Genomic DNA, 14,813 nt, shown 5'->3' on the forward strand with positions numbered 1-14,813 from the left:
TGCGAGAAGCGCCAGGACCGGGGGGCGGCGCCGCTGTGAGTGGGCGGAGCCTAACGGCGGCGACCAGCGGCTAGGCCGAAGCCGGGGGCTAAATTTTGCGGCCTCGGCCCGGCGCGTGGCCGCAAGAGCCGAAAAAAACGGGGACACCGCCCCCCAATGAGCGGTATCAGCCTGCCGATGTGCCAGAAGTTTGAGGAGCCCTCCGAACCGCCGGCGACCCCCCCCAATCCCCCCACAGGACACTTACCCTGATCTGGAGGTGAGAGGGTGCCTTGGAATAGGGACGGTGCAGGGGTTGGGAAGCCTCTATCCACCGGCCCCCGATGGGGGGTGGAGAGGAACCGTCCACCACCTGAGTCACGCAGAGCATTGGTGATGCAGTGTGGTCTGCACGGACGCCACGGGGATAGGACCACTGTACAGCCGAGGGTAGAACCTGGTGGACAGGGCAGATGTCCGGCAATAAAAAGGCCTGGCTGCAGAGGAGGATACTGGAGGTAAAACACCAGTGCTCGTCTGTATAAAAAAGGGGGAGATCGGGGCCCTTTTAGGGGAGAAACCGTCGCCCAAAAAAGGTAAGCTCAGGCAGTGGCTCCCACGTCGCAGGAGAGGATACGGTGAGGTGAAACTCCCGTGCTCGCCTGTTGTTGGTTCGGGGGAGATCGGACCTTAGAAGAATCCGTCGCCCCCTTCGTCCGGAATAGATTGAAAATGAAAAAAAAAAAAAATCCATGAGGATTAAAAATCAGTGTGCCTCCTACGGACACTAAGCTTAAACTGGGTCTCTGGAAGCCAGCATGAGGGTGTATACTGCAGGGGAGGAGCTAACCCTTTTTTTGTCTCAGCTTAGTGTCAGCCTCCTAGAGACAGCAGCATAACCCATGGTCCTGTGTCCCCATGGTCCTGTGTCCCCCAATGAGGCGAAGGAGAAAGCCTGATTTCAAGGATGTGTCACTTATTGGGCTGTGTGCTGTAGAATCCATACAATCAGTATTTTATCAGCAGGAGATTATAACTGCAGGACTAGGTCTCACCTACCAGATAGTCAGGCTAATCTGTGTAACTCCGCCTCCACCTCTGATTGGTGGTTTCTGCACAGTGAACAAAGGAAGTTGCCAATCAGTGGTGTGGGCGGGGTTATATACAGCTCAGCATTTGAGCTCTGCTAGATCTACAGCAGAGAACAGGGATTTTATGAAAACTACAGCAAGCAGCCCAATAAGTGACATATTGCTGGAATCAGCATCTCTGCCCCTACATCATTCTGCTCTCAGATTACATGACAATCCTGCTGACAGATCTCTTAAGAAACAGAACTCAACTTTAAACTAGATCATTTTTTGGTAGACAAGCTATCTGAGAAGTAAGCAGAGCAGTCCAGACCAAACAACTGCTTTAAAAAAATTTAAAGAGAAGAAACATTATCACTTAACTACAGAATAGTTGACGAGTTACTGAATGGTGGGATCTGGACCGACTGGCAGAACTTTGATCTCCATTAAAACGGAGCAGCAGTGCATGTGCTCGACCATTGCTCCATTCATTCTCTATGGGACTGTCGACAGTCAAGCTCAGTAAATGTCCCACAGTAAATGAATGGAGAGGCCAGTAAGTTTTGCGCACTTGCTGCTCCAATTTCATGGAGGACAAAAGTGCCCCTTTCTTTCTTTCTACTACTTGCCCAAATGTGATTAAATGTAACAATTTTAACAGGAAATTTATTACTGGTCTGTAACAAAAAAAGCAGCAAACAATTTTGTTAACAAAAAAAAAAAGCAGTAAACTTAATATTCTTCCTCATTACCAACAATCAAAAACTCCCCCATAATTTTAGGTTTACTTTTTTGCATTGTAAATAGTTTCTAGCACTAAAGTATGTGCAGCATAAATATCTGAAACTATAAAGGCGGCAGGATCTGTTTGTGCGGTTGGTGGCAGCCTGCCATGATAATCGGCCACTGGTACAAACACTTAAAGAGCTGTTTGTGTTCGCTCTGACTGCACGCTCCCACTCCTGGACAGTACACGGACACAGTACACGCCATGTGTAGCTCACACAGTACAATACTGTCTCTTTTGGCGAGCCCCGGGGACATTGCCGAGCCCACCCCACTCCCTCGGGGACTTTGCCAATCGCCCCCCACCTGGGGACACAAGTTATAATATGGGGCGAGCTACGAAAACATCTGAAATGTGGAAATCGCAGGAAGCCATCGCACAAGGATATTTTTATGAAGCAGCACTATGCTGGTTTGGCCCTTTTGTAACGCAGTCACAGTAGACGTCCCCTGGTCCAGCCTGGCTACAGGTCTGTCCTTGTAGCCCCCGTGAGACGGAACGTGGTTCTGGAGCTGGAAAGTGTATTGATCAGACGGCATGGCTAAATCTGGAGAGAGAACAACAGAATTGAAAAGGCCTTTACAATGCTTACAGATATGAAGGTGTAATCAAGAGCAAAAAAACAACAAAACACAGGATTGCAGTATGTAGGAAAAATCATAGTAACATAGTTATTAAGGTTGAAGGAAGACGAAGTCTATCTAGTTCAACCCATAGCCTAACCTAACATGCCCTAACATGTTGATCCAGAGGAAAGCAAAAAAAAACATGTGGCAAAGAGTAAGCTCCACATTGGGGAAAAAAAAGGGATTTTTGTGTACTCACCGTAAAATCCTTTTCAATTCCTTCGTGACTCCACATACTGCAATCAGACTAGTTCCCTGGATCAACGCACTATCAAGGAATCTAGTATATATAACGTGTAACAAAAGGAGAAAGGCCTCCTTTGAAGCCCAGCTACAGACTGGATTTCAATGAAGCTCTGTGATGGAAGGCATGGAGGTCTTCATCAGACTCCTGGTTGCCAAAGCAACGCATCAGCAATGACGTCCCGTGGCAGGGATCAGAGCATAGAATGATGTGACCTCAGGCCGATGCACTTTTAATGCAGCTGTCAGAGCTTGATGTGTTAACCGCAGGAGGCGGCAATGTTGGGCAAGGAATAGAGCTGGAGTGACAGAGGCTTCAGATCTACCCTTGATCTACAGCCTCATTTGCATATTAACGCAAACGCTGATAGCAGAATGGACTGGCCATGCAAAGGTGTTTCTGGACTTGTCTTTGAAAGAGCCACATGTGCAGATAAATAGTTTGGGGTGTGTGAAATCCTGCTGACAGACAATTATTTCAGTGTCCTGGATCAGAGAAGCTTACCTGTGATTTTTCCCTGTTTGATTTTCTGTACTTTGTATTTTATAGAGGAACCAACAAGCAAATAGATATCAGATGCCGGATAAAGGAGAATGTTTTCTAAAATAAGGAGTCGGACTTCTGCCGGATTCACATTCTGTAATGCAAGATGAGGACACAAAACTTTCAAAAACCCTTGTAGATTACATTGACGAGGAAATTCACATTCATATAACATCTGCAAGGAGTTTGTATGTTCTCCACGTGTTTGCGTCGGTCTCCTCCAGGTTCTCTGGTTTCCTCCCACATCTACTGATGCTGAATTAATGGTGCTATATAAGCAAGTAAAATAAAATATAGAAATAACTCAAAATGACACCCCTCTCGCAAAGTTACCAATCCACTTGCCTCATACACTGGTTCCAACATTTTCGCCCGCAGTTTGGAGCTCCCAGTTTTCATTCCAGACACCAGAACGGTGTCCCCCTGTTTCGCAACTTTCTCCATCTCAGAAATGTAAACTGGTGGCACGTAGGTAGACTCCAAAAATTTAAGAATTCTAAAAATCAAGAGATTACATTTTATTTTAAAAGGGTTATTTCCACCTTCATAGATGGGGCTTATAAAAAAGAAATTTGCAGCCATCATGTGCCTTTAATAGCCGCAGGCAGAGCTCTGCCTTCATAGGAGATCGTGATTTTAGCTACACATAGGATTGCACATGCACTGCTATGTATAACATAAGCAACTGGACAATCGTAGCTTAAAGTCCTCTAAGGGAACTAACACAGAAAGAAAAACAAAACCGCACAAAAGTTCAAATCACCTTCATTTAAAAAAAAAAAAAAAATGTTATTGCTGCATTCGTAAAAGTCCAATCTATCAAAATATAAAATAAAATAATCTGATCTGTAAACATCATAATAAAAAGAAAAATCAAAAATGCCAGAATTATGAGGGCTTTTTTTTGCCGCTTTAATATTGCAACGAAATGCAATAAGAAGCAATCAAAACACTGCATATACCCCAAAATGGTATCAGTAAAAATGTTGGCTAAGGGATATAAGAAAAAAAAAAAAGAAAAGTCCTCACCCAGCCACATATCTCGATAAAGGTTATGGGTCTCAGAATATGTATAAAAAAAAAAAAAAGTATTATTATTCTAATATCTCTCTCTCTCTCTATTTTTTTTTTTTTTTTTAACACATTTTTAAATATTAACTGCACTGCTTAAACAAAACAAATATCCACAGACATTTGGTATCTGGGTACTCGTACTGACCTAGATAACCATAATGCCAGGTCAGTTTTACCATACAATGTACATGGTAAATACAAAAAAAAATAAAAAAAAAAAACATTTGTAGAATTGCACTTTTATTTTGCAATTTCAACACACATGGAATTTTTTTCCCTGCTTTCCGATGCATCACATGGAAATGACCCTGTGTTTATGAGGCTTCCTTTAAGTAAATTACAGCAAAAAATATTCTGCCGGGATAAATCTAGCAAAATTCACATATCTAATAAATCTATTTAGCTTACCGCAACGTGTTGTGTGAATCGGCGTAGCCGTCCACATCGGCATCTTTCACCACTGACCAGTCAAAGGCCATGCCAGCCAAAGTGCTGAATGTATTCCCTGCAAAATACCAAAACATTACACAGCGAAACTTCTGGGAGGATCGGATAAAATTGCAGTATAATAAATAGGCATTCTACAGGTGGTCTTCTCAGACAACCGGCATGCAAAATATTATATGATGAAACTGAGAATCTGTCATAGGAAATCTGGTCTGGATAGGAGGAGGACTTCTCAAAGAGGGGAGGTTTTGGAGTGGATTTACTGTCTATAAAATGGCGTATAACCAGGTTGTATAGAAATTAAGGTGTGTAATATTTTACCTTCAGAGTCCAGTGCTTGTATCTTTAGTTTCAGTGGCGAGTCCTCCAGGTAAAGTTCCCTTGTAGTCGATACAATCTGGATGTCATGAACTATGTCAACGATGGCATCACATCGGAGGACCTGTCCAGTGTCTAAGGAACAAGAAAAAAATAGTGATTTTTGTGCACTCACCGTAAAATCCATTTCTCTGAGCCAATCATTGGGGGACACAGGACCATGGGTGTTATGCTGCTGCCACTAGGAGGACACTAAGTTAACACAAAGATTAACTCCTCCCCTGCAGTATACACCTTCTCACTGGCCAATATACAACCAGTTCGGTAGTAGAGCAGTAGGAGTTTTAAACAAGAGACAATAAAACTGTCAAAACCAATGGAGTAACAACAAGCCAATAGGCTAATAGGGTGGGTGCTGTGTCCCCCAATGATTGGCTCGGAGAAAAGGATTTTAAGGTGAGTACACAAAAATCCCTATTTCTCCTACGCCTCATTGGGGGACACAGGACCATGAGACGTCCTAAAGCAGTCCCTGGGTGGGGAGCAACATAGCTGCTAATACCCCATGTACCATAGGCTTAGAGCGAAGTTACTGCCGACTGTAGAATGCTACGACCCCCAGGAAGAAGCTACGTGCGAAATGCGCGTCGGGGGTTTTTCCTTCTCCTTGCAATCCACATTAACGCAGGTAATTAACATGGTGTTACTGCCTTTCTATTATTTACATTGGCACTTATGAATGGCCTTTTTGTGCCTACTATTACTCTGCTATGACGCACTTGCTCCTTACCATAAGTCATTTTTGGCCCTTATCTGATCTCCTTTAACTATGCACTGATATAATTTTGGAGCCTGTGCACTTGCACTTTAACAGATGGTATTTTCCTGATTTTATAGGCATTTTTGTGCAATCATTATGAAACTTACTCTTTACAAATCTAGAGCCTGCTGATTCACTTTTATGTAACATATATAACTATTTGGCTTTATTTGCCATCAGCATTTTGCAGATTATTGTTTGTATTTTGGATTGCTTGGAGCTCACTCTGCCTTGTTTGAGTCCCTTATGTATGTTGATGAATTCTGATTTTAATTTATTGTGAATAAAATATCTTAAATTTTACTCTTGGGCCTTGTACTTCCAGTCTTCTCTGGATTCATGTAATTTTGGAAGTATACCATATGATAAGTTTGGTCTTTCATTTTTGGGTATTCGATTGCAGAATGCGCCTGCCAAGGGCGTCTGCAGAGGATAGAGAATGAACGTGGTAGTGTTTGGTAAAAGTATGCAAGCTGGACCAAGTCGCAGCTTTGCAGACCTGTTGTGCTGACGCCTGGTGCCGAATGGCCCAAAAGGCGCCCACCGACCGAGTAGAATGGGCCTTAATCCCTGCCAGGATAGGAGCACCCCTTACACGATAGGATTCCTGAATAGTCAATCGAATCCATTTGGCTAGAGTAGCATTGGAAGCGGGCAAGCCCTTTCTTTGTCCTTCTGGAATTACGAATAGGACATCTGACTTGCGGAAGGGAGCCATCCGTGAGACATACCGTCGAAGGGCCCTAACCACATCGAGAGTGTGCAGAGCTTTCTCAACGCAATGGACTGGTGCCAGACAGAATGAAGGCAGAAAAATCTCCTCATTGAGGTGGAAGGAGGAAAGGACTTTGGGTAGAAAGGAAGGAGAGGTCCTCAAGACTGCCTTATCTGGGTGAAAAGTCAGAAACAGGGGTCGGCAGGAAAGAGCCGCCAACTCAGAGACACGCCTGATTGACGTAATAGCACTAGAAAAACCATCTTCCAGGAAAAAAAGGTCAGAGAGACGTCCTGCAGTGGTTCGAAAGGGGCCTCCTGAAGAGCTCCAAGGACCAAATTAAGATCCCATGGATCAAAAGGCATTTTATAGGGAGGCGCCTCATGGGAAACTCCCTGAATGAACGTCTTAACTGGTAATCTGGTGGCAATTTTTCAACAGGACTGACAATGCTGACACCTGTCCCTTGAGAGAGCTAAGTGCTAGACCCAACTCTAGGCTTGATTGGAGAAATTCCAATATGGAAGGGATGGAGAATACCAGAGGAGATTGTCCATGGGCATAGCACCAGGCAAAGAAGATTCGCCAGGTATGGTGATAAATGCGCATGGACATGGGCTTCCTAACACTAATCATGCTGGAGGATACCTCAGGGGAGAATCCAGCTTGGGCTAGAATCCTGGATTCAAAGACAGGGCCCCGCAGTTCTGGTGGTAAATCGGGCCCTGTGAGGGAAGATCCATGCGATTTGGAAGCCGCCAGGGGACGTCGGCGACCAGCTGAACCAGTTCCGCGCACCATGCCCGGCGCTGCCAGTTCGGCGCAACTAGGATTACCGGTACCCCTTCTGCCTTGATTTTCTTGATGACCCTCGGTAGCAGGGGAAGAGGGGGAAAAAATGTACGGGAGGCGGAATTGATGCAACAGCAGGACCAGGGCATCTGCTCCGACGGCACATGGATCGAGGGATCGGGCAATTAACTGGGGGACCTTGTTGTTTAGCCTGGAGGCCATGAGGTTCACATCCGGGGTACCCCAGCGATGACACATCTGCTGAAAAACTTCCGGGTGGAGGGATCACTCGCCCGAGGCGAGCCCCTGGCGACTGAGGAAGTCCGCCGCCCAATTCTCCACACCTGGTATGTGGACCGCCGAGATGGGCGAATGGTTGCTCTCGGCCCAATGGAGGATGTGGGTCACTTCGAGCATGGCAGTCTTGCTGCGGTTCCCCCTTGACGGTTGATGTACGCTGTGGCGTTGGCGGACTGGATTCTGATGGGGTGACCTGCCAGGAGATGGTGAAAACTGAACAAGGCTAGTCTGATCGCTCGAATTTCCAGGATATTGATGGGGAGACGCGACTCTAGATTGGACCACCGCCCCTGTGCTGTGTGTTGGTTGAAGACAGCACCCCAGCCCAAAAGGCTGGGATCAGTTGTCACCACCAGCCAGCGCACTGGGAGAAAAGACTTTCCCTGGTACAGGGAGGACTTCAGCGTCCACCACCTGAGGGTTTGCCTGACCTGCTGAGACAGACGGTCGAGAGAGGACGGGTTCCCGTTCCATGTCGACAGAAGCGCATGTTGCAAGGGACGGAGATGGAACTGCACGAACGGAACCGCTTCCATGGATGCTATCATTTGTCCGAGAATGTGCATGCTGAAACGAATGGAGTGAGAGACTGGGCGGGAGAGAGTCCGTGCTCCCTGCTGCAAGGCCAAGGCCTTTTCTGGGGGAGAATGACCAAGCCGCGGGAAGTGTCCAGGGTCATTCCTAAGAAGGAAATCCGCTGAGCCGGGACCGGAGAAGATTTGCCGAAGTTTATCTTCCAACCCAGGTGAGAAAATGTATCCACCGTGATATCGACTGACTCCTTGCAGGCTGGAAATGACAGGCCTTTTATCAGTAGGTCGTCCAGGTACGGAAGTACCCACACTCCCCGAGCATGAAGAATGGCCAATGCAGCAGCCATGACCTTGGTGAAAACTCTGGGAGCGGTGGCAAGGCCGAAGGGTAAGGCCACAAACTGAAGTGTTCCTCGCGAAAGGCGAAACGAAGGAACTGTTGAAGAGGGAAAATTGGGATGTGGGGTTAAGCATCCTTGATGTCTATGGCTGCTAGGAACTCTCCCTTTTCCGTGGACGCGACAAGAGAACGGAGACATTCCATTCTGAAGCGTCGGATTTTGACAAAGTTGTTCAGAAGCTTTAGATCCAGTATTGGTCGTAGCAAACCGTCCTTTTTTGGGACAACGGATAGGTTCGAGTAAAATCCCTTGAACCTTCGTGTCCTTGTAGTGCCCATATGCCCTGGAGAAAGGCCCTTGTCTCTGTTTTGGGAGGACACGACTGGAAGAAGCGTGTCGGGGGGGAGAAAACTATTTTGTATCCGGAGGACACCAGTTCTCTGACCCACTCGTCGTGGGTGACAGAGCCAGGCTTGGCGGAATGAAAGTAAACGACCGCCTACTTTGTCGATGTCCTCCGGATGTTGCAACGAGTCATTGATTAGGTCTAAGGGATCTGGATCCCTTAGATCTGGATGACCTCGGTCTGGGTTTCCAGCTACGGGTGGGCCTGTATGAGACCTGGGAACCTCTGTCTCCACGCGATACTCGACCTGATCCAAAGGATGGAGATGACCAATTGGGATTGTTGCAAAAGGGCCGGAATCGGGGTTGTTGATACCGAAACGGCCGGGCAGGTTTTTGTTGAGGGAGGAATTTACTCTTTCCTCTGGTAGCGTCGGAAATAATTTGGTCCAACTTTTCTCCGAATAAGCGACCAGCTTGGTAGGGCAGAGAAGTCAATGATTTTTTGGAAGCAGAATCTGCTCGCCAATCTCTGAGCCACAGGGCTCGTCTGATGAGATTGCGTTCACGGCTGCTTGTGCAGCGCAATTGGAAGCGTCTATTGAAGCATTAACCACGAACTCCCTGGCTTGGGCTATCTGGTTAGCCAGATTGATCGCCTCTGGAGGGAGATTACTGTCATGGATTGTTGTGGTCAGGACCTCAGCCCAAGCGACCGTAGCCTTAGCCACCCAAGTAGCAGCGAAAGATGGAAAGAGAGACGCTCCTGTAGCCTCGAAGACAGAGCGAGCCAGGTAATCAATTTGACGGTCAGTGGGGTTTTTGACTGAAGAACCGTCAGACAAAAATAGGAGCGTTTTGGAGGCGAGATGTGATACGGCAGGATCCACTGAAGGAGACACTAGCCAGTCCTTCATTAGTTCCTGAGCAAAAGGGTATTTGGACTCAATAGGCTTTTGACCCGTGAAACGTTTATCGGGCCAGTCCCTGTGTTTCTGGACAATGTCCTTAAATTCAGGATGAGTGGCGAATACCTTTTGGGCACGTTTAGTCTTTTTAAAAGACACCTCGTGTTCCTGGGTGGATAAAGGTTCCTCGTCCACCTTCAGGGTCTTGTTGACCTCCTCAATAAGAGAATCAAGCGTCTCTTGAGAAGTCAAGGAATCCTGGACTAAAGATGCATCAGACTCGTATTCAGAGTCGTGTGCGTTATGGTTCTCAGGAGAAGGGGAAAGAGAAATTGAGCTCGTAGAAGATGAAACACAAGCACGGCTGGGATCAGGGGACGCGACATGGGTCCGTTATCTAGAACCCTGAGCCCTTAGTGACGGAGTGCGCCTCCTGCAGGTGGGCGGATCCGTACCGTCGCCAGAGTTCTCCACGTTCTGACTTAAAGAGGGACCCCGGAGGGAGTCTATTACCTTGGCCAGTGAAGCCATAGATCGCGATAGGGAAGCGGCCCACTCAGGGGGACTAGGCTCAGCAGGGTCGGAGGCGGCGTTGGTGGTGGCGGGAAGCGGCTGCACACAGGCCGGATCACAATCCGCACCACAATCCGCACATAACGGGTATTGTGCGCTCGGGGCAAGGCAGTGCTGCAAGTGGCACATGAAGTAAAAAACACTGTGTGCTTTTTATTAACCCTTTTGGCCTCTTTAGGGTGAGACATAGTGTGTCTTTAGAGATAGGCAGGGTATGCGTGCAGAGAAAGGGTTAAGCTCTTCCTCTGTGTCCCCAGGGAGGAAGAGGGCGGCAGAAGGGATGTTCGGCGGCCCCATAGCGGTCAGTCAGCGTGGTGACACTGTGCGGCAGGTTTCCTCACAGGTGTGCGAGCAACAAGAAAGTGGGTGGAGCTCAGTTGGTGGGTGGAGCAATGCAAACCGCGGCCTAGTCTGGCAAAAAAGGCGGGGACTACATTTCTGGGGCCTGCCGGCGATGCACGCCGGCAGCCCGCTACGGAACGCTAGCTGACCGCCGCTGGCACCCAGCCAACAGCGCTTCTCCCCAGGGACCAGGACCGCACTCTCCGACACCGTTAAGCGCGAGGAGAATATACTCACAGCGTGATGCAGCCTTTCCCCAGCCTCCTGTCACTTGTGAGGGTAAGCGCTCCATCTATCCTCCCTGATCGGGGGATGGAGAGGGCCCTCCATCCATCTTCACCTCCGGGGCTTCCAGCGGTCGTGGGGCTGCAGTGACGCCATCAGGTGGGGGCCTCTGATCATACAGCGTTGGGCCCAGGAGAGGAACATGAGAGCAGAAGCTCTATGTGCTCGCCGTGTTATAAGGATGGGGGATGGGGGGGGGGGGGGAGATCAGGACCAAAGGAGGAACCGTCGCCCAAGAATAGAATTTGGCGTGCCCCAGTCGTTGCAGGAGAGGGTACAGGGAGATATACTCCGCGTGCTCGCCTGTTGATGGTTAGGGGGAGAGCGGAGCCTTGAAAGGGATCCATCGCCCCCTTCACTCCATTAAAAAATAAAAATTTACCGAAAACAAAAATGAAAATAAAAACGCTGGAGTATGAAACAGACCCAAGTGCCTCCTACAGACCCTAAGAAAGAACTGGTTGTATATTGGCCAGTGAGAAGGTGTATACTGCAGGGGAGGAGTTAATCTTTCTGTGTTAACTTAGTGTCCTCCTAGTGGCAGCAGCATAACACCCATGGTCCTGTGTCCCCCAATGAGGCGCAGGAGAAAAAACTATTAAAAACAGAACGGCAGGTAAAAAAAAATAAACTAAAAAAAGAATCAATTTGCAAACGTAGAGGTCAAAAAATGTAAAGCCATTTCACGGAAGTTATGAAAAAAAATAATCTACACACCATGCACCAAAGTAGAGGTTACCATTCGCTGATTGAGGTTCTCCTGTAAAAACTGTTAAACAATATGGACAGCTCCATTAAAGATAAAGAAAAATAAAGAAATAAGCAGGTTGGCGCCCACTTCCTTTTTCCACTGTAGGCCACGTAGATTTTGTAGCTTAGCATGCGGTCCAGGGGAATAACTAACATATAACAATTTATACTTTTCATCTCATGAGCCATTAAAAGCAGCAATTGCACAAACAACAAGTGCAAGAACAGCTAAGTGTTGCACATTTTATTTTATATTTAAAACCTCAAGTCAAAACCAAAATCTTAAAGGGAACCTGTCACCCCGTTTTTTGAGATTGAGCTATAAATACTGTTAAATATGGCCTGCGCTGTGCGTTACTATAGTGTATGTAGTGTACCCTGATTCCCCATGTATGCTGAGAAATACACTACCAAAGTCGCCGTTTTCGCCTGTCAATCAGGCTGGTCTGGTCAGGTGGGCGTGTTCACAGCGCTCTTTTCTTCCCCAGCTTTCCGTTGGTGGCGTAGTGGTGTGCGCATGTCCAGAGTTCCGACTTCCCTGCGCCCACGTGAAGACACAGCGCGCGATCTGCGCTGTAATCCCTTGCATCGGTGGGGGCGGCCATCTTCCTGGGGCCGCGCGTGCGCAGATGGTGTGCTCTGCTGCACGGGGCTTCAGGAAAATGGCCGCGGGATGCCGCGCGTGCGCATTAGAGATCGCGGCGGCCATTTTCCCAAAGCCGAGTTTGCATCTCGGCTTTGGGAAAATGGCCGCCGCGATCTCTAATGCGCACGCGCAGCATCCCGCGGCCATTTTCCTGAAGCCCCGTGCAGCAGAGCACTCCATCTGCGCACGCGCGGCCCCAGGAAGATGGCCGCCCCCACCGATGCAAGGGATTACAGCGCAGATCGCGCGCTGTGTCTTCACGTGGGCGCAGGGAAGTCGGAACTCTGGACATGCGCACACCACTACGCCACCAACGGAAAGCTGGGGAAGAAAAGAGCGCTGTGAACACGCCCACCTGACCAGACCAGCCTGATTGACAGGCGAAAACTGCGACTTTGGTAATGTATTTCTCAGCATACATGGGGAATCAGGGTACACTACATACACTATAGTAACGCACAGCGCAGGCCCTATTTAACAGTATTTATAGCTCAATCTCAAAAAACGGGGGTGACAGGTTCCCTTTAAAAAAATAAATGTAAAAAAAATAAAAAAAATAATGAACTTCTTTTCTTTGAGCTCCAACCACAAATTTCAGAATGTAAAGTAATGGATAAGGATTGGGACACATAGAAAAGACATTTTGTTCTCCATTGGTCCTCTTACATCACCCTAAAAAATAAACAAACAAAACTGCAACTTGGAAAAGAATTTGATAAAGGTAAAAGTATCCAAAATATCCATACATCCGTCTTACGTTGGTTTCACATATTTATAGCGGGGAGAGGATAGCGGGGAGAGGATAGCGGGGAGAGGATAGCGGGGAGAGGATAGCGGGGAGAGGATAGCTGGGAGAGGATAGCTGGGAGAGGATAGCTGGGAGAGGATAGCTGGGAGAGGATAGCTGGGAGAGGATAGCTGGGAGAGGATAGCTGGGAGAGGATAGCTGGGAGAGGATAGCTGGGAGAGGAGTGAGACCTATAATTAGCCCCTTGTGTGTGTAGCTTAATGTACACTTAAGAAGCTAATACAGAAATTAAAAAAAACAATGTTAAGTTCCCCTTATTTCTGATAATCAGCAAAGGTAAAGCAGACAGCTGTCGTGTGATATTATCAGGCTTGGAAGGTCCCTGGATATTGAGCCTTTCCCAGCCTGAAAATACCAGCCCGCAGCAATCCCACACTCTCCCTGGTTCACCAATTCTGAGGAGCATTATCGTGAGTACTCGCCACCTGCGAGAATAACAGTAACTTTACTGCTAATAAAAGACACCAGGGCCGGATTCGGGGAATGCTGGACTATGTCGGAACTGAATGGGAGCATTTTTTCTAATGAATTGGTGAAAGAGGGACAGTTATATTTATTTCTCATTTTTTAGGCATCCATTTCTGGATCACATCAGACCTGCATGACGTTTTTTTTTCTTAATAAATTGGTGAACCAGGGAACATGTCGGGGATTGTTTTTTCAAATAAACTATTTTATATTGTGTGGGTTTATTTTTGATAACTGGGTTAATAATGAGGGTGTCTGGTAGACCGCTCCATAACTAACCCCAAGGCTTGATGCCAGATGTGATTTTTGACTGACATCAAATCCAACTACCATTACCCCAATTGCCACCGCACCAGGGCAATTGGTAAGAGGTGAGGCAAAGTGCCACAATTGGCGCATTTAATGTAATACACCACTTCTGGGGCGGCTGCTAGCTGGTATTTTTAGGCTGGGGAGGGCCCTATAACCAGGGACCTTCCCAACCTGATAATATCAGCCCACAGAGGTCTGCTTTACCTTTGCTGGTTATCCAAAATTAGGGCACCTCACATCATTTTTTCATTTATTTATTCATTAGCTTAAAGGGAACCTGTCACCCCGAAAATCGCGGGTGAGGTAATCCCACCGGCATCAGGGGCTTATCTGCAGCATTCTGTAATACTGTAGATAAGCCCCCGATGTTACCTGAAAAAGGAGAAAAAGACGTTAGATTATACTCACCCAGGGGCGGTCCCGCTGCTGGTCAGGTCGGATGGGTGTCTCTGGTCCGCTGCGGCGCCTCCTATCTTCTTTCCATGACGTCCTCTTCTGATCTTCAGCCATGGCTCCGGCGCAGGCGTACTTTGCTCTGCCCTGTTGAGGGCAGACAAAGTACTGCAGTGCGCAGGCGCCGGGCCTCTGACCTTTCCGGCGCCTGCGCACTGCAGTACTATCCTCTGCCCTCAAGAGGGCAGAGCAAAGTACGCCTGCGCCGGAGCCGTGGCTGAAGATCAGAAGAGGACGTCATGGAAAGAAGATAGGAGGCGCCGGAGCGGACTGGAGACGCCCATCCGACCTGACCAGCAGCGGGACCGCCCCTGGGTGAGTATAATCTAAC

At 47.8% G+C, this 14,813-nt stretch overlaps 1 protein-coding gene across 1 annotated transcript in view; it reads right to left on the bottom strand.

The window, feature by feature from the left end:
• The window catches only part of NUP210 (nucleoporin 210), a 102,023-nt gene that overhangs the window by 79,316 nt on the left and 7,894 nt on the right, over window positions 1-14,813 (bottom strand). Inside the window, exons 3-7 of the mRNA XM_069736813.1 lie at window positions 5,095-5,226; window positions 4,735-4,831; window positions 3,598-3,748; window positions 3,214-3,346; window positions 2,224-2,386 (exon numbers count right to left, since the gene is read on the bottom strand). Of these exons, the coding sequence (XP_069592914.1) occupies window positions 2,224-2,386; window positions 3,214-3,346; window positions 3,598-3,748; window positions 4,735-4,831; window positions 5,095-5,226 (676 nt within the window). The remainder of the gene's footprint in view (window positions 1-2,223; window positions 2,387-3,213; window positions 3,347-3,597; window positions 3,749-4,734; window positions 4,832-5,094; window positions 5,227-14,813) is intronic.

This window comes from Ranitomeya imitator, chromosome 8, assembly GCF_032444005.1.
Source record: "Ranitomeya imitator isolate aRanImi1 chromosome 8, aRanImi1.pri, whole genome shotgun sequence".
Taxonomy (NCBI): Eukaryota; Metazoa; Chordata; class Amphibia; order Anura; family Dendrobatidae; genus Ranitomeya; species Ranitomeya imitator.